The following is a 19471-nucleotide window of genomic DNA, read 5'->3' on the forward strand; positions in this document are numbered from 1 at the left end:
TAATAACATAAAGAAGAAATACACCATGAGTAATGATAACTTGGCTATATACACGGTTTACCAGTACAGAGTTTATTTTTTAATATAATTTAATTTCACATTTGTTTACCCAGGTAGGCCAGTTGAGAACAAGTTCGCATTTACAACTGCGACCTGGCCAAGATAAAGCAAAGCAGTGCGACACAAACAACAACACAGAGTTACACATGGAATAAACAAACGTACAGTCAATAACACAATAGAATAAATAAAAAAGTATATATACAGTGTGTGCAACTGGCGTGAGGAGGTAAGGCAATAAATAGGCCATAGTAGCGAAGTAATTACAATTTAGCAAATGAACACTGGAGTGATAGATGAGCAGATGATGATGTGCAAGTAGAAAATACTGGTGTGCAAAAGAGAAAAAAGTAAATAAAAACAATATGGGGATGAGATAGGTAGATTGGATGGGCTATTTACAGATGGGCTGTGTACAGCTGCAGCGATCAGTTAGCTGCTCAGAAAGCTGATGTTTAAAGTTAGTGAGGGAGATATAAGTCTCCAATTTCAGCGATTTTTGTAATTCGTTCCAGTCATTGTCAGCAGAGAACTGGAAGGAAAGGCGGCCGAACGAGGAATTGGCTTTGGGGGTGACCGGTGAAATATACCTGCTGGAGCGCGTGCTACGGGTGGGTGTTGTTATCGTGACCAGTGAGCTGAGATAAGGCGGAGCTTTACCTAGCAAAGACTTATAGATGACCTGGAGCCTGTGGGTCTGGCAACGAATATGTATCGAGGGCCAGCCAACGAGAGCATACAGGTCGCAGTGGTGGTGGCACTGTGATAGACTGCATCCAGTTTGCTGAGTAGAGTGTTGGAGTCTATTTGTAAATGATATCGCCGGATCGGTAGGATAGTCAGTTTATGAATCTAGATTTCATTTTGGATTGGAGATGTTTAATACGAGTTTGGAAAGAAAGTTTACAGTCTAGCCAGACATCTAGGTATTTGTAGTTGTCCACATATTTTAAGTCAGAACCGTCCAGAGTAGTGATGCTAGTCAGACGGGCGGGTGCGGGCAGCGATCGGTTGAAAAGCATGCATTTAGTTTTACTAGTGTTTAAGAGCAGTTGGAGGCCACGAAAGGAGTGTTGTATGGCATTGAAGCTCGTTTGGAGGTTCGTTAACACAGTGTCCAAAGAAGGGCCAGATGTATACAGAATGGTGTCGTCTGCGTAGGAGTGGATCAGGGAATCACCCCCAGCAAGAGCGACATCGTTGATATATACAGAGAAAAGAGTCAGCCAGAGAATTGAACCCTGTTGAGTTGACATGCAGGGGTTACTAGGAGGTAACTGAGGTAGATTTACATATACATTTGAAGTCGGAAGTTTAAATACACTTAGGTTGGAGTCATTAAAAATCGTTTTTCAACCACTCCACAAATTTCTTGTTAACAAACTGTAGTTTTGGCAAGTCGGTTAGGACATCTACTTTGTGCATGACACAAGGAATTTTAAAGTTCTAGAAGAAAAGATACACACACCTATTTAGGTGAGGTGCTGGCTAGTGGAGTAGAACACTTGAAAATAAGAATAAAAGAGAACCGCACACTCTAGGAGCTCAGATGCAAAAATTTAATTACCAACGTTTCGAAATATTTTTTTTGCATCTGAGCTCCTAGAGTGTGCGGCTCTCTTTTATTCTTATTTAAAAGGTAATTTTCCAACACTTGTTTACAGACAGATTATTTCACTTATAATTCACTGTATCACAATTCCAGTGGGTCAGAAGTTTACATACACTAAGTTGACTGTGCATTTAAACAGCTTGGAAAATTCCAGAAAATGTCATGGCTTTCGAAGCTTCTGATAGGCAAATTAACATAATTTGAGTCCATTGGAGGTGTACCTGTGGATGTTTTTCAAGGCCTACCTTAAAACCTACCTCTTTGCTTGACATCATGGGAAAATCAAAAGAAATCAGCCAAAAAATTGTAGACCTCCACAAGTCTGGTTCATCCTTGGGAGCAATTTCCAAATGCTTGAAGGTACCACGTTCATTTGAACAAACAATAGTACGGAGGTATAAACACCATGCGACCACGCAGCCGTCATACCCCTCAGGGAGGAGACGTGTTCTGTCTCCTAGAGGTGAACGCACTTTGGTGCGAAAAGTGCAAATTAATCCCAAAACAACAGCAAAGGTTTGCAACTGCACATGGGGACAAAAATCATACTTTTTGGAGAAATGTCCTCTGGTCTTATGAAATAAAAATATAACTGTTTGGCCATAATGACCATTGTTTTGTTTGGAGGAAAAAGGGGAGGCTTGCAAGCCGAAGAACACCATCCCAACTGTGAAGCACAGGGGTGGCAGCATCATGTGGTGGAGTGCTTTGCTGCAGGAGGACCTGGTGCACTTCACAAAATAGATGTCATGAGGTAGGAAAATTATGTGGATATATTGAAGCAACATCTCAAGACATCAGTCAGGAAGTTAAAGCTTGGTTGCAAATGGGTCTTCCAAGTGGACAATAACCCCAAGTATTCTTCCAAAGTTGTTGAAAAATGGCTTAAGGACAACAAAGTCAAGGTATTGGAGTGGCCATAACAAAGCTCTGACCTCAATCCCATAGAACATTTGTGGGCAGAACTGAAAAAGCATGTGCAAGCAAGGAGGCCTACAAACCTGACTCAGTTACACCAGCTCTGTCAGGAGGAATGGGCCAAAATTCACCCAACTTATTGTGTGAAGCTTGTGGAAGGCTACCTGAAACGTTTGACCCAAGTTAAACAATTTAAAGGCAATGCTACCAAATACCAATTGAGTGTATGTAAACTTCTGACCCACTGGGTATGTGATGAAAGAAATAAAGCTGAAATAACTAATTCTCTCTACTATTTTTCTGACATTTCAAATTCTTAAAATAAACTGGTGATCCTAACTGACCTAAGACAGGGAATTTTTACTAGGATTAAATGTCAGGAATTGTGAAAAACTGAGTTTAAATATATTTGGCTATGGTGTATGTACACTTCCGACTTCAACTGTAGGTTGGGGTAAAGTGACTAGGCAAGAGGATAGATAATAAGCAGTAGCAGCTGTGTATGTGATGAGTCAAAAGAGTTTGAGAGTCAGTGTGGCAGATGTGTTGTTGCCTACTCTCACCACACAGGACAATACAGCCAATACATGCACTTCACGATATTAATAGATTTGACAAATTTGACAAATTAATTCACAGTGATCAAGTTTCATACACAACAGCAGAACACTTTTTGAACTACAGAATAGTTCAGACAAGTCATATATGAATATACCCAAATGAACAATTACCCTCCCCGCAGTTCTCTCACTTCACCAAAAAGAATCAACATCTTACATCTCACATCTGACTCTCTCTCTCTCTCTCTCTCTCTCTCTCTCTCTCTCTCTCTCTCTCTCTCTCTCTCTCTCTCTCTCTCTCTCTCTCTCTCTCTCTCTCTCTCTCTCTCACACTTTGTCTACTTCTCCTTTAGCTGCAAGTCAACAGGAAGTATGTCAAACCACAGCCCCTGTCAGAATAACAGTGGGCCTGTTTCAACATGTTGCTGTTTCTGACTGTATGCTGTTCGGCTGAAAATGCAACATGAGCAGAGCAAAACTTCATAGCCATTTCCCCCTTTCTGATGTTCATCTCAAATTATGAGATTTGGCTTTGTTTAAAAACAAGGCTATTTGATATCATCACACCACTGGCTATAACATCGCACCACTTCACTTTTTACAGTAATATCTTATAATGCCATGACGTAAAGAGATAGGGGACAAATAAATAGGGGTGGGTTGGGGTAAGAGGAACAGGAAGAGACTAGAGGGCTGACAGGCAGGCAGAGAGAGAGTGAGAAAGAGCTTGTCACGGTGATATGTGAAGCATAACTGATAGGAATTAGTTCTCACGAAGAAAACTGTCGTGAATCAGTGATGCCATCCCTAATCAGTGTGGACACAAGAAGATGATGTTTATCAGAAACTGAACTCCAGCCAAACACAGGTACGATAGACTTATTGAGAGTGTGGGTGGGTAAGGTAATGATTAGCAGGCGGGCAAGTACAATCCAAGATAGGAATTTAGTGCCTTAAAGAAGTGAGCAGGAAACCAGTCCTGGTTTTTCATAAACACCAGTCTTGAGATTCTACTATATTATGCTTACAGATACAGTGGCCGTTCAGTCTATGTCAAACGAGAGGTCTTCTACATGTGTTGTTGCGAGTTAACATTTTAAGAAACTCTATTAGATTACCTAAAACATTTTCTTACAACCAGTTAAACAATCCTAATAATGTACAACAGAACTTCAGTTGATATATTTGTCTTATCTCATTTCTGTCAGGTTTACATTGAGACAGACGTAAATGGATGTTGTCATGGAATACCCAGGGGTCAAAGTTGAAACAGTTGAAGAGAAGCATTTGGAGGATCTAATCATTATTAAGGAGGGGGATGTTGAGAGAGTTGTTGAGGGAGGGACAGAGCCAATAACAGGCAAGAGCAACGATGAAGACTCCAGTGCGGAAGAGGATGCCACCGCCAGACATGGACAGATTGGAAAAGCCAACACTGAAAGTGGAGATGGAGACAAAAGAAAAAAGGATAACCAAATAAGTCAAGCAAAAGGAGAGACTGGGACAGTGGAGGGGGTTGAGCACATTAAAGGGATGGATGAATTGGTAATGGATAGACAGAAAATGGAATGCAAGAAAGAGGGGATGGTGATGGTGGATATAACAGAAAAATACAAAACAGCAGAACAAGATTTGGAGACGGACAAACCATCACAAGGATTACAAGTTGGCACAAATATACATCTTCCCTCTGACCAGTTGCCCAAAGATACGCTGAGCCCAGAGCATGCCCAAAAACAGGTTTATAACATTTGCTTTCACTAAAAAATACAGAAATTTCCCTTGTGCCCACAATTACAATAATTCCGTTAGTGACCAAATACCAGTCTAAACATTGTTGATGTTGCATTAGTTTTTGATGTAGAAGGGTTTTCTTTCACATATAGAAAAAGATCAAACAACATCCCAGTGGTGGAAGAATGAGGGGTACATTTTGTGGTTACAGAATTTGTAGGTGTGGAAATGCCAGCGTGTTTGAAATGAGTAGTGATACCACCCATTTTGAAATTCTTGATAATGGCTACTCTTTCTGCCACCTGCCACCTGTCTTTCCCAGGCTCAACGGTTAACCCCTTACTTCCCAGACGCTCTGTATGACCTGGTTTTTACTCTGCAAGAAGGAAGACGACTCAATGACCAGCGGTGCTCGTTCAGAGGAAGGAGAAGGTGCCATTCTGAACCCAACACCTACATTCCAGCCCACAGAGCCCACAGAGGTGATAGAATGTGAAAAAAACCTCCCTGTAATCATAACTAACTAAGTGACTGTGGTAAACATAAAAGCTGTTGCAATTAGCTTCCCTTGTTTCCCCATAAACACGCTGACTCATGAAGGGGAAAAGCTGTAAATAACTGTACTGTACCAACATCCATTGAAGCACTTCTATCATATAACTGTGGCAGGGACAGATATTAGGATGTCTTCTGTACATTGGTGAAATATTGAAATAATATTGCTTGAATGATTAACTAGGACACCAAATGAAACTAGGCCACTAAATGAAGCATGTCTACACTCTATTTTCTCCTCTTTCATTCCCAACAGTGCATTTCTCCTCAATGACCTCGCTGCAGAGAGATGAGTTCTTTGACTTGCTGGCTACCTCCCAAGGCCGTCGGCTTGACGACCAGCGGGCGGAACTACATGACACCCCACCGCCTAAGCCGAAAGCCAATAAGAAGCGGAGCAGTGTAAAAGATACAAAGCCCAAAAAGTCTGCTCCAATTGCAGTGCAGAACGAGGACTTGTACAATATGATTCTCATGTCGCAGGTAAGTAACTGGCCATCATGATAATTAAGAATGTGTTCTTAAATGACTTCAATCACCCAAGCTGCCCATAGTCAATGTGACCAAAACATTATTTTGTTCTTGTCATAAGCAAAATATAATGTAGGCATCATGTCATATGGTGTTACGTTGATATCATGTTACAGTGCTACATTGTCATTACAGATGAAGGATCTTCATTTGGCCACTCTGTTGTTGCTGAGAATTTTCCTGCAGCCCAAAAAATGCAGATGAGCTTCATGATTTACATAAATGAACAAACACCAGCACTAACACAGTTATATTAACAGTATTGTCATTTTCATGTAGCTTAATTTTTGCCAGTTTATAGCCTAACCACCGATCATGCAACATTATGGACTAAACATTCAAATGCTGTTGCTGCAGGATTATTCTACTGGTCAAATGAATATCCTACACCTGTGTGTCATGTGCTGTAACATGGGCTTTAGGTATTATGTTGTATGGTGTAACAACATACCATGTCATGTGGTGTTACGTAGGCGTAATGTCTCGTCTCCGTACCTCAGGTCCAGTGTAAAATAGGCATCAAGCCATGTGGTGTTTCTGTCTGTCTCTGTACTTCAGGCCCAGGGTAGGCTGGAGGAACAGCGCAGTGTGGCCCCGGGCCCTATGGATGATGAAGACTTCTTTTCCTTACTGCTGAGTGTCCAGGGAGGACGCATGGAGGACCAGAGGACTGAGCTGCCTGGGATTGTGGGAACCTGAGAGAGACACATGCTGGAGAGATGGGCTCAAATGGCTCAGAGTATGTGGTGTAGCCCTATAGAGCAATGGCTTTTGCTTCTTATTCACCTGGCCAGACCAGGCATGACCATTTTGTTCTGTTATGGTCTGAGCTGACAGTACCATCTGTATCGATGACTGCATCAGTAATTTCATTAAAAAAATTGTATGTGAATAACAGAGGTGTCAATTCAGTTGCATAATGCTATAGAGACTAATTCCAATGTTTGTTGTATGATATTAAGCTTACAGAGTGGGCAGATTTGTATGTTGACTGCACAATAATTTGGATGATATTCAAAACCCCAAACGCTTTTGGGTGCTTCAAATGTGTTTATTGCAATTTGAGGAAATGAGTTTTGCCCAGCGCAGCAGTGAATGAGTATGAATGAGAGTGTTTGTGTTTCCATGTTATATTTGAATACAGCTCACGAGAATAAACTATGTGTTAAAGACTTGCATCAAGAGTGTTTCTAGTTGTTCCCTGAGAACGCTTACGATAAAGTCCCTCAGCCTTTGTCTACTGGACCACTCAATATTCATTATTCATTTGTCAAACAAAATATATCTGCCTTTACATTACAGTGTTGCAATGCACTAGTGCTGTTTACAGAAACCAACTTTTCTAGACAACTGGGCTGTTAGGCTCAAGTAGGAGTTTTTCCAAATGTAAAATTTCAATAGCTCCTTGGTCATGTGACCTACTGACTTCAAACATGGTGCAGAATGTACACTGACAGCCTTCTATATTGCACACTCTTGTGAACTCTGAAATCATAGGCATAAACTGAACATATGGCTTTCCCACACCACTACATAAAAATAAATAATTGACATTTACTTTGAATTAAATGTCATTACATACCAGACATTTTAGTATATCCTCAGTAATTTATTTTCACAGTTGCTCCATGTGTTTTTGAAAGTTCCATATCAATTTGGGAGGGGATGATACCCTTTTCGTGGTATCCAATTGTTAGTAGTTACTATCTTGTCTCATCGCTACAACTCCCGTACGGGCTCAGGAGAGACGAAGGTCGAAAGCCATGCGTCCTCCGAAACACAACCCAACCAAGCCGCACTGCTTCTTAACACAGCGCGCATCCAACCCGGAAGCCAGCCGCACCAATGTGTCGGAGGAAACACCGTGCACCTGGCGACCTGGTTAGCGTGCACTGCGCCCGGCCCGCCACAGGAGTCGCTAGTGCACGATGAGACAAGGATATCCCTACCGGCCAAACCCTCCCTAACCCAGACGACGCTAGGCCAATTGTGCGTCGCCCCACTGAGTCTCTGGTGGCGCAGCTAGCACTGCGATGCAGTGCCCTAGACCACCCAGGAGGCCCATAAAATAGAGTTTTGACCTAATTGTCACATAACAGCTAACCATTCAGAATTGAAAATATAGCTATCAAACCTGCATTGCAAAGACCCCACAGATGAAGGTGTCCTGCTGCATGGTGTGTGTTAATACCCCTCCTTTCCACTTTATGTCCACCCAGTTGTCTTATCCATGGCAGGATCTTCTCATTTTGAAGTATTCTCTTTTTTGTGTAAACATAAGGGAATTCTGATTAGTTATAGGCAAATTAATACACAAGCCAAATGTGTATGCTGTTTTTCTTATCACAATAATCTAGTAGTAATTTAGTAGTAAAGGTAATTTCATTTATGCCCCAGTCTACTTCAGTAAAAAAGGTCTGGTTTAGATTAAAAACTATTGCCCTGTGTCCTTGTTCATAGGGGAATGAGAGACTTGTCACTGGTAGAATTGAGTTGGCACTTTATTTGCCCAAACACCCACAGACCCACAAGGTTGAGGTTGCTGATGGACAGTAATTAGTATTATTTTTGTTGTTGTTGCGTTGATGCATTGTGTCTTCTAACTGTCCAAGAATAGGATCCAAAGTGTTAGAAAATATTTGTTCCCATAAATACAAAGGAGGATGTCTCCTCATACCTCTGGCACTTTAGTCAGACTGCCAGACTGTGTAACACAGAGCCAAGCAGGAGAGAATACATACAGGTCAACGGTGCCAATTCAAAGTCAAAGGGTGTGTCTGTGCCTTTTGGATTACTCTCTCTTTACAGAGAACCCTTGTGGTTCAAGTCAAGAGCTACCCTTCCCATTTCAGTCTGCTCTGCGCATGTCTGAAAGTGACAGAGCCAGCAGCCAAGAGAGTTTTTCACAGTAGGTCATAATTTTTTTATTACACTTATGAATGTATGTGAAATGATAATATGTATTCGATCCAGTACAATGGAATAACTAAGACCTGAATTTGAATGCAGTGTTCTGATTTCTCATTCTCTTTCTGTCCAGCAGGGTCAAGCAAAAACACTTGGCCTGATGGTTCATGCAGATACTGGGGAAGCAATATAGAAATGTATTGATCCCTTAAAATATTTGACCCATATCACAACCCTCATAACTCTTCACAGAAATGTACCTACATCACTACGTCACATGACCAAGTAGCTATTGAAATTCTAAATTTTGAAAAGTTTATGTAAAATTATGTGAGATGAAAATGGACAAACTAAAGGGTGTGCAATATAGAAGGGTAGTCATTGGACATTCTGAATAGTTGAAGTCACTAGGTCATATGACCAATGAGCTATTGAAATTCAAAAATGTAAATACATAATTTAAAATAGTGCAAGTTGAAAATCAACAAAACAAAGTGTGTGCAGTGTTTGTCTATGCCATCGGGTTAGCTACAACCAGTTTTTAAGGTTTTAGGAGTAATGGTTAAAGACCTATTGAAATGTGAACATTTTGATTTGTCACTATGTTGACGGTCCCTAACTGCTGTTGGTTTATGTAAGGATAACTACAGGCGAATATCCAACCCGAAGCTGTCTTCACCTCGGTTGTTCCCCATGTGTAAAAGGCAGAAGAGTGCCTCTGGTCCAGGGCGTTAGTGCGAGATCCTCCACTAGGCGTTGAAGGCGCCCTGGAACTGAGCTAGCAGAAGGGTAGGTAAAGCAAACTATTGTCATTAACTCGTGACCTTAAGCCCGCTCCGTGACATCGTACTTCAAAACAAGGATGTATCTCGACTTTAGAAATGGAATAGTTCGCCACAATCAAAGATCACGTGGATACGGAAAAGCTGTAGAATCAGCATAATTGTCAAGTTCTTGTCTACTCAAAGGTGGGATACGTGTTGATGTCGAAATTAGAATTTTCAATGGGGCACATTTGGCATAGGCTATAACGTTAGCAGGTGTATTCAACTCTATACGTTTCGTTTGCATGGGTTATGCTTCATTCTAATTATTTCTAAAGCAATTGACAAATCAATTAGATATCAACTCAATGAAAAATCGGATATTTTTTGTTAGTTTACTTCTGATACATTGTAACAACATTGTAACATAATTGTAACACCAACTTTCGCTACTGATGCAATTTGTAATGCATCGCTGCGTTCTCTTCTTGTTCTACAGCCACCCTTTTCCATTTTAGTCAACAAATGTTGAAGTTGCCATTTTGGCAATAGTTTTTCACAGTTCCTAAAACTATTTTGACCTCATTGCTTTCGCTTCAGATGTTGTCACTTGTTGTCCTGCTGATCCTGTTTCAACCAGGAGAGGGAGGCACCTCACCTATCTCCTGTTACAATGATGAAGGGGAAGCTGTTGACTGGTGAGAACAGTTCTGGGCAGACTGAAGATTGAACTGATATGACCTTCTTCCCTTAGGTCTGTTAGCTACTTAGTCACAGACAATGTGCATAGCAAGGTGTGCAAGAACAACGCAAAGTACTGAGAATCAAACTCTATCTCTCCTTCTCTCTCTCTGTTGCTTTCTCTCTCAGGTTCTATCTCTACAAACTCCCCCATGTTGATCGTGAATTTCCCAACGATGGACAGAGTTATCTACTGATGGACAAAGGGAGCGAGGGATGGACGGATGGAAAAGTGTTGGTGAATGACAGCTCTGGAGCCCTGGGGAGGACAGTGGGCCAGCTGTATGAGCAGGGGAAGGTCTGGTTCCTTCTATTATTCATTTGAATGAGCTGTGAAACTTAAAGGGAAAATTCACTCAAAAACTACCTGTTGATACAGGCCCAAAAATTTTTTTCATGTTGATATGACCGGTGACACTTTGTTTCTTGGAAGTCCAATATCTTGAAACTTGACTGCTGACATGCAAACCATTTTGGGACTGTATCAACAGTGGACTAATGAAAAAAATACCAAAAGATAGTTTTTGAGTGTTTTCAAATGAAAGTTTATTTGTCACGTGAAATGCTTACTTACAGGCTCTAACCAATAGTGCAAAAAAGGTGTTAGGTGAACAATAGGTAAGTCATGAAATAAAACAACATTAAAAGACAGGCTATATACAGTAGCGAGGCTACATACAGACAGTCAGTTAGGCAGGCTGATTGAGGTAGTATGTACATGTAGATATTGTTGAAGTGACTATGCATATATGATGAACAGAGAGTAGCAGTAGCGTACAAGAGGGGTTGATGGGTGGCGGGACACAATGCAGATAGCCCGGTTAGCCACTGTGCGGGAGCACTGGTTGGTCGGCCCAATTGAGGTAGTATGTACATGACTGTATAGTTAAAGTGACTATGCATTTATGATAAACAGAGTAGCAGCAGGGTAAAAAGATGGGTTGGGGGAGGGCACACAATGCAAATAGTCCGGGTAGACATTTGACTACCTGTTCAGGGGTCTTATGGCTTGGGGGTAAAAACTTGAGAAGCCTTTTTGTCCTAGACTTTGAACTCCGGTACCGCTTGCCATGCGGTAGTAGAGAGAACAGTCTATGACTGGGGTGGCTGGGGTCTTTGACAATTTTTCAGGCCTTCTTCTGACACTGCCTGGTGTAGAGGTCCTGGATGGCAGTCAGCTTAGCCCCAGTAATGTACTGGGCCGTACACACTACCCTCTGTAGTGCCTTGCGGTCAGAGGCCGAGCAATTGCCATACCAGGCAATGACGCAACCAGTCAGGATGCTCTCGATGTTGCAGCTGTAGAACCTTTTGAGGATCTCAGGACCCATGCCAAATCTTTTTCGTTTCTTGTGGGAGAATAGGCTTTGTTGTGCTCTCTTCACGACTGTCTTGGTGTGTTTGGACCATTCTAGTTTGTTGTTGATGTGGACACCGAGGAACTTGAAGCTCTCAACCTGCTCCACTACAGCCCCGTCGATGAGAATGGGAGCGTGCTTGGTCCTCCTTTTCCTGTAGTCCACAATCATCTCCTTGGTCTTGGCTACATTGAGGGATAGGTTGTTATTCTGGCACAACATGGCCAGGTCTCTGACCTCCTCCTTGTAGGCTGTCTTGTCGTTGTCTGTGATCAGGCCTACCACTGTTGTGTTGTCTGCAAACCTAATGATGTTGTTGGAGTTGTGCCTGGCCATGCAGTCGTGGGTGAACGGGGAGTACAGGAGGGGACTGAGCACGAACACCTGTGGAGCTCCAGTGTTGAGGATCAGCGTGGCAGATGTGTTGCTACCTACCCTTACCACCTGGGGGCGGCCCATCAGGAAGTCCAGAATCCAGTTGCAGAGGGAGGTGTTTAGTCACAGGATCCTTAGCTTAGTGATGAGCTTTGAGGGTACTATGGTGTTGAACGCTGAGTTGTAGTCAATGAATAGCATTCTCACATAAGTGTTCCTTTTGTCCAGGTGGGAAACGGCAGTGTGGAGTGCAATAGAGATTGCATCATCTGTGGATTTGTTTAGGCGGTATGCAAATTGGAGTGGTTCTAGGGTTTCTGGGATAATGGTGTTGATGTGAGCCATGACCAACCTTTCAAAGCACTTCATGGCTACGGACGTGAGTGCTATGGGTCTATAGTCATTTAGGCAGGTTGCCTTTGTGTTCTTGGGCAAAGGGACTATGGTGGTCTGCTTGAAACATGTTGGTATTACAGACTCAATCAGGGACATGTTGAAAATGTCAGTGAAGACACCTGCCAGTTGGTCAGCACATGCCCGGAGCACACGTCCTGGTAATCCATCTGGCCCACGCAGCCTTGTATATGTTGACCTGTTTAAAGGTCTTACTCACGTCGGCTACGGAGAGCGTGTTCACACAGTCGTCCGGAACAGTTGATGCTCTCATGCATGCCTCTGTGTTGCTTGCCCTCAGAGCGAGCATAGAAGTGATTTAGCTTGGAACATGTTCCAGTCTGTGCTATCAAAACAGTCCTTTAGCTTAGCATCTGCTTCATCTGACCAACCACTTTTTTATAGACCGAGTCACTGGTGCTTCCTGCTTTAATTTTTGCTTGTAAGCAGGAATCAGGTGGATAGAGTTGTGGTCGGATTTACCAAATAGAGGGCGAGGGAGAGTTTGTACGCGTCTCTGTGTGTGGAGTACAGGTGATCTAGAATGGTTTTCCCTCTGGTTGCACATTTAACATGTTGATAGAAATTTGGTAGAACTGATTTAAGTTTCCCTGCATTAAAGTCTCCGGCCACTAGGAGCACCGCCTCTGGGTGAGTGGTTTCCTGTTTGCTTATTTCCTTATACAGCTGAGTGAGTGCGGTCTTCGTGCCAGCATCTGTCTGAGGTGGTAAATACACAGCCTTATCAGTTTCATTTGAAGTAACACATAGCAGTATTTATTTAGCAGCTATTTTTGGTAGCTGGCGGCTGTTTTTTTGTCACAGTTGAATGAGACAGAATGACACAGAAAATAGAAATGTGGAACTATAACTTTTTGTGGGTTGCTTGTTTCACTGTCTAATTTTCAGAGCAATTGGAGTTTTCTTTTCCACCAGACAGCCATGATAAATAAATACAGCACATGATGTTATCAAGGAACTAACACTATTGACACTATAACCCTTGTTTCTGAGTTTAGAGTTTACAATATGCATGGAAGTGTATATCTTCTGATGATGAGTGTGTCTACTTTCCCTTGCAGAATGAAGACATTGCATACATCCTGTACAATGACCAGAGACCACCCGAGGAGGGAGAAAGAGGATTTGGTTTCCTTAGTAGCCGAGGTGGCCACACTAAAGGTCAGGACAATATAAACCTCAGCTGTATACTGTATACAGGCATCACATTATAATGTTAATCTCAGCACCCAGGCATCTGGCCAGCTACTCCATTTGAAGTATGTTAATGTTTTTGTCAGAGAAGAAAGTACTGTTGTGAAATGACTCAGTTTTCAATGAGTGACTGGTATCTCCCTCTCTCCATCTCAGGTGTTGTCTTATTGGACAAGACACAGGGTTACTGGTTGGTCCACAGCACCCCTCATTTCCCCCCTGTAAAGGAAATCGGGCAATATTCCTACCCAGGTAGTGGTGTACAGAACGGACAGAACTTCATCTGTGTGACCTACCCACTGGAACGCTTTCAGGCCATTGGTAAGACTGTAATCCTGTAAAAGTCATTTGGAATACTATAGGTTTACCATAGAATTCTGAAAAAGGATCTTGGATTATCCACCCTGTTATAATGCATGAAACTGTGAATTGTTTCTATTTCTATTTCACTGTTTCATGCTGAGGCAGACTCTCTGTGCGTACAACCCGATCCGACTGGGATATGTTCCCCATAGCGTCGGATAATAACATTGATGAATACGCTGATTCGGTGAGCGAGTTTATTAGCAAGTGCATCGGTGATGTTGTACCCACAGCAACTATTAAAACCTTCTCCAACCAGAAACCGTGGATTGGTGGCAGCATTCGTGCAAAACTGAAAGCGCTAACCACTGCTTTCAATCAGGGCAAGGTGACTGGAAACATGACCGAATACAAACAGTGTAGCTATTCCCTCCGCATGGCAATCAAACAAGCTAAGCGTCAGTATATAGACAAAGTAGAGTTGCAATTCAACGGCTCAGACACGAGAGGTATGTGGCAGGGTCTACAGTCAATCATGGACTACAAAAAAAAAACATCCCCGTCGCGGACCAGGATGTCCTGCTCCCAGACAAACTAAAAAACCTCTTTGCTCGCTTTGAGGACAATACAGTACCAACGACAATGTCCGCTACCAAAACCTGCGGGCTCTCCTTCACCGCAGCCAAAGTGAGTAAAGCATTTAAACGTGTTAACCCTCGCAAGGCTGCCGGCATCCATAGCCGCATCCTCAGAGCATGCACAAACCAGCTGGCCAATCCTTATCCCAGGCTGCTGTTCCCACATGCTTCAAGTGGGCCACCATCGTTCCAGTTCCCAAGAAAGCTAAGGTAACTGAGCTAAATGACTATCGCCCCATAGCACTCACCTCCGTCATCATGAAGTGCTTTGAGAGACTAGTCAAGAATCATATCACCTCCACCCAACCTGACACCCTAGACCCACTCCAATTTGCTTACCGCCCCAATAGGTCCACTGACGACGCAATCACAATCACACTGCCCTAACCCATCTGGACAAGAGGAATACCTATGTAAAAATGCTGTTCAGCGACTACAGCTCAGCATTTAACACCATAGTACCCTCCAAACTCGTCATCAAGCTCGAGACCCTGGGTCTCGACCCCGCCCTGTGCATCTGGGTCCTGGACTTCCTGACGGGCCGCCCCCAGGTGGTGAGGGTAGGAAACATCTCCAGCATGTACCCCCGCACACTGACTCAGTACCGTTGCCCCTGTATATAGCCTCGTTATTGTTATTCTTATTGTGTTACTTTTTATTATTACTTTTTATTTTAATCTACTTGGTAAGTATTTTCTTCCTTCTTGAACTGCACTTTGGTTAAGGGCTTGTAAGTCAGCATTTCACAGTAAAGTCTACACTGTTGGTTAAGGGCTTGTAAGTCAGCATTTCACAGTAAAGTCACACTGTAAAGTCTTTCACACTGTTGGTTAAGGGCTTGTAAGTCAGCATTTCACAGTAAAGTCTACACTGTTGGTTAAGGGCTTGTAAGTCAGCATTTCACAGTCACACTGTTGGTTAAGGGCATTTCACAGTAAAGTCTACACTGTTGGTTAAGGGCTTGTAAGTCAGCATTTCACAGTAAAGTCTACACTGTTGGTTAAGGGCTTGTAAGTCAGCATTTCACAGTAAAGTCTACACTGTTGGTTAAGGGCTTGTAAGTCAGCATTTCACAGTTGGTTAAGGGCTTGTAAGTCAGCATTTCACAGTAAAGTCTACACTGTTGGTTAAGGGCTTGTAAGTCAGCATTTCACAGTAAAGTCTACACTGTTGGTTAAGGGTAAAGTCTTGTAAGTCAGCATTTCACAGTAAAGTCTACACTGTTGGTTAAGGGCTTGTAAGTCAGCATTTCACAGTAAAGTCTACACTGTTGGTTAAGGGCTTGTAAGTCAGCATTTCACAGTAAAGTCTACACTGTTGGTTAAGGGCTTGTAAGTCAGCATTTCACAGTAAAGTCTACACTGTTGGTTAAGGGCTTGTAAGTCAGCATTTCACAGTAAAGTCTACACTGTTGGTTAAGGGCTTGTAAGTCAGCATTTCACAGTAAAGTCTACACTGTTGGTTAAGGGCTTGTAAGTCAGCATTTCACAGTAAAGTCTACACTGTTGGTTAAGGGCTTGTAAGTCAGCATTTCACAGTAAAGTCTACACTGTTGGTTAAGGGCTTGTAAGTCAGCATTTCACAGTAAAGTCTACACTGTTGGTTAAGGGCTTGTAAGTCAGCATTTCACAGTAAAGTCTACACTGTTGGTTAAGGGCTTGTAAGTCAGCATTTCACAGTAAAGTCTACACTGTTGGTTAAGGGCTTGTAAGTCAGCATTTCACAGTAAAGTCTACACTGTTGGTTAAGGGCTTGTAAGTCAGCATTTCACAGTAAAGTCTGTTGGTTACACTGTTGGTTAAGGGCTTGTAAGTCAGCATTTCACAGTAAAGTCTACACTGTTGGTTAAGGGCTTGTAAGTCAGCATTTCACAGTAAAGTCTACACTGTTGGTTAAGGGCTTGTAAGTCAGCATTTCACAGTAAAGTCTACACTGTTGGTTAAGGGCTTGTAAGTCAGCATTTGGTTAAGGGCTTGTAAGTCAGTAAAGTCTACACTGTTGGTTAAGGGCTTGTAAGTCAGCATTTCACTGTTGGTTAAGGGCTTGTAAAGTTTCTAAAGTCACTGTTGGTTAAGGGCTTGTAAGTCAGCATTTCACAGTAAAGTCTACACTGTTGGTTAAGGGCTTGTAAGTAAGCATTTGCACAGTAAAGTCTACACTGTTGGTTAAGGGCACAGTAAAGTCTACACTGTTGGTTAAGGGCTTGTAAGTAAGCATTTCACAGTAAAGTCTACACTGTTGGTTAAGGGCTTGTCAGTAAGCATTTCACAGTAAAGTCTACACTGTTGGTTAAGGGCTTGTCAGTAAGCATTTCACAATAAAGTCTACACTGTTGGTTAAGGGCTTGTAAGTAACATTTCACAGTAAAATCTACACTTGTATTCTACACTGTTGGTTAAGGGCGCATGTGGTTGGTTAAGGGCAAATTTCACAGTAAAGTCTACACTGTTTGATTTGATTTGATACTCTGTTCACAACGTTGACATCAACAAACCTCTCGCCCACACAACGTCATACATGTGGTCTGCAGTTGTGAAGCCGGTTGAACATACTGCCAAATTCTCTAAAATGACGTTGGATGCCGCTTATGGTAGAGAAATTAACATTCAATTATCTGGTAACAGCTCTGGTGGATATTCCTGCAGTCAGCAGGCCAATTGCACGCTCCCTCAAAACTTGAGACATTTGTGGCATTGTAATGTGTGAAAAAACTGCACATCTTAGAGTGGCATTTTATTGTCCCCAGTACAAGGTGCACCTGTGTAATGATCATGCTGTTTAATCAGCTTCTTGATATGCCACACCTATCAAGTGGATGGATTAGCTTTGCAAAGGAGAAATGCTCACTAACAGTGCACAACATTATAGAGAAAAAACATTTTGTGTGTATGGAACATTTCTGGGATCTTTTATTTCAGCTCATGAAACATGGGACCAACACTTCACGTGTTGTGTATATCTTTTTGTTCAGCTTAAGATGAGTGTCATTAAATTGTGATGGGAGTTCTCAGTGGAGGCCAACTTCCATCGAACTCAAAGCATTGTCTTGTCTTAAAACATTTTAAATCTCATCTTAGCCACAGTCAGTGGTCTAATACGTACAGGCATTTGTCTGCTACTCTGTTTGAACATTTTGAAAAGTCATCATACTAATAAGTCATGTAATAAGTCATAGATTAAGATAGTACTTGTCTTGGAGCTTGGTGCCTATTGAATCGCACAGACAGACAGACAGACAGACAGACAGACAGACAGACAGACAGACAGACAGACAGACAGACAGACAGACAGACAGACAGACAGACAGACAGACAGACAGACAGACAGACAGACAGACAGACAGACAGACAGACAGACAGACAGATTGATCAGTCAATTCATAATGATTTGCTTTACTTTTTACACAATTCATTGATTGAAATGTTTGAAGTGTTCAATTGACATGTATTATGTTTTACATTGCAGGAGAGCAGTTGCAGATCAACCAGCCCAATGTGTATGACTGTGGTGTCCCTGCTTCCTTGGCCTCTCTGGTGCCCGCACTGGCTGACGTCTGTAACAACAGCCAAGGGCAGATGGCCTATAGCAACTTACCGCACACCCAACCTGCATCCAATCGCAGTGTGCCTCTCACCTCATTGGGTGGAACCGAGTTCATCAGCTTTGCCAAGGGGAGATCATTCAATAATGGTAAGGAACAATTTAGAAACTATTCGTTTATAAAAAAAATTAACTGTTGAAGTGTTGTTCCGTGGTTAGAATGACCATTCATGTCATTGCCGTTTTGTAGTTGTGAATGACCCAACATTTAACCACAATATCCCCATTTCCCCTCCTGACTCCCATTAGATCTGTACCACTCCTGGGTGGCTCCCTCCCTCCAGTCAGACCTCCTAGTCCAGTTCTGGATCCGCTCCACTGGCATCCTGCCCTCTGACTGCTCCCTGGGCTGGAAGGTCCTGGACATCCAGCTTATCTCCCCAGGCGGGAGGATCACCTTCAAGGCCTCCAACGACCACTCCAAGTGGGCCGTGAGTACCACCGGGGGTGGGGTGGATAGAGCTGCTGGCTGGGTGTGTGTGGGCGACATCAACCGGAACGAGGCTGAGGAGAAGAGAGGGGGCGGGACAGTGTGCCTGCAGGACGCCACGGTGTGGAAGGCCTATCGGACAGCGGCGCTGGAGTGTGAAATGTGCGGGGGAGGGACTAGTGGGTGTGATGTGGACGTAGAGGATGCAAGGCACTACCAGGGAGATATGAAGCAGTAAGCATCAGTGTAAAGTTACTAGTATGCACACAGTTCACTGAGCAGCTAGGTGTATTAGTATTATTGAGCTCAAGGTACCCCTCAAGGTACCCCTCAAGGTACCCCATGGAATGTTGATTAATAAGGTACCAACATCTAATTCACTTTTTTATGGCAGTTTTGTAGTGTTTCATAAATTGAAACATATTTGAAAGGGAAGTGGCACTCCTGTAATAATTCAACAATGAGCACTTTGCTACATTCTGTGTAGTTCTATAAGTTTCTAATGAATGTAGGAAATGTTGATTGTGATCTCAGGTACATTTTATATGCGTCTGTTTTCAACCTTTTTTTATGTAGATTATTATCTATTTTTTAGTGATCGTTAAAGTATGTATAATGTTTTTTCTTTATTTATTTATTTTACTTTTTAGTCAAATGTTTGGTGACGTTTTCAGCTTTTAGCTTGAAACAGGCAAAGATACTGTCTTCTGTCCCAATAAAGAAAGTACTGTTGTGGGGTGCACAAATATTTTGCCTACGTTTCTTCATTAAACCTCC

At 42.5% G+C, this 19471-nt stretch overlaps 2 protein-coding genes across 4 annotated transcripts; both read left to right on the forward strand.

Annotated features, from left to right (window-relative positions):
- The first annotated feature begins 3833 nt into the window (after window positions 1-3833).
- Window positions 3834-7148, forward strand: LOC123996583. The gene is made up of 5 exons (XM_046300061.1): window positions 3834-4018; window positions 4359-4890; window positions 5207-5366; window positions 5696-5922; window positions 6529-7148. Exons 2-5 carry the CDS (start codon window positions 4381-4383, stop codon window positions 6667-6669), a joined length of 1038 nt encoding a protein of 345 aa, XP_046156017.1. The 5' UTR covers window positions 3834-4018; window positions 4359-4380; the 3' UTR covers window positions 6670-7148.
- A 2354-nt stretch (window positions 7149-9502) lies between these two features.
- Window positions 9503-19442, forward strand: LOC123996736 (deoxyribonuclease-2-alpha-like). 3 transcript variants are annotated; one of them, XM_046300374.1, is made up of 7 exons: window positions 9503-9666; window positions 10242-10339; window positions 10512-10680; window positions 13591-13690; window positions 13880-14044; window positions 18130-18354; window positions 18514-19442. In XM_046300374.1, the coding sequence occupies exons 2-7, from the start codon at window positions 10242-10244 to the stop codon at window positions 18930-18932; spliced, it is 1176 nt and encodes a 391-aa protein (XP_046156330.1). In that variant the 5' UTR covers window positions 9503-9666; the 3' UTR covers window positions 18933-19442. The 3 variants fall into 3 exon arrangements, with proteins under 3 accessions (XP_046156330.1, XP_046156331.1, XP_046156332.1); XM_046300375.1 differs by lacking the exon at window positions 9503-9666 and adding an exon at window positions 9684-9845; XM_046300376.1 differs by lacking the exon at window positions 9503-9666 and having other exon boundaries at window positions 10270-10395.
- The last annotated feature ends 29 nt before the right edge of the window (window positions 19443-19471 follow it).

Source organism: Oncorhynchus gorbuscha, linkage group LG15 (genome assembly GCF_021184085.1).
Source record: "Oncorhynchus gorbuscha isolate QuinsamMale2020 ecotype Even-year linkage group LG15, OgorEven_v1.0, whole genome shotgun sequence".
NCBI classification, from domain to species: domain Eukaryota; kingdom Metazoa; phylum Chordata; class Actinopteri; order Salmoniformes; family Salmonidae; genus Oncorhynchus; species Oncorhynchus gorbuscha.

What these genes read in the sequence shown, in the direction of transcription:
- LOC123996583 (XM_046300061.1), top strand. Translation starts at nt 4,381, where the DNA reads ATGGATGTTGTCATGGAATACCCAGGGGTCAAAGTTGAAACAGTTGAA. An exon ending in CAGAGCATGCCCAAAAACAG is followed by an intron (nt 4,891 to 5,206) that starts GTTTATAACATT and finishes TGTCTTTCCCAG; the next exon opens with GCTCAACGGTTAACCCCTTA. An exon ending in ATATGATTCTCATGTCGCAG is followed by an intron (nt 5,923 to 6,528) that starts GTAAGTAACTGG and finishes TCTGTACTTCAG; the next exon opens with GCCCAGGGTAGGCTGGAGGA.
- LOC123996736 (XM_046300374.1), top strand. Translation starts at nt 10,242, where the DNA reads ATGTTGTCACTTGTTGTCCTGCTGATCCTGTTTCAACCAGGAGAGGGA. An exon ending in GAAGGGGAAGCTGTTGACTG is followed by an intron (nt 10,340 to 10,511) that starts GTGAGAACAGTT and finishes TTTCTCTCTCAG; the next exon opens with GTTCTATCTCTACAAACTCC. An exon ending in AGCTGTATGAGCAGGGGAAG is followed by an intron (nt 10,681 to 13,590) that starts GTCTGGTTCCTT and finishes TTTCCCTTGCAG; the next exon opens with AATGAAGACATTGCATACAT.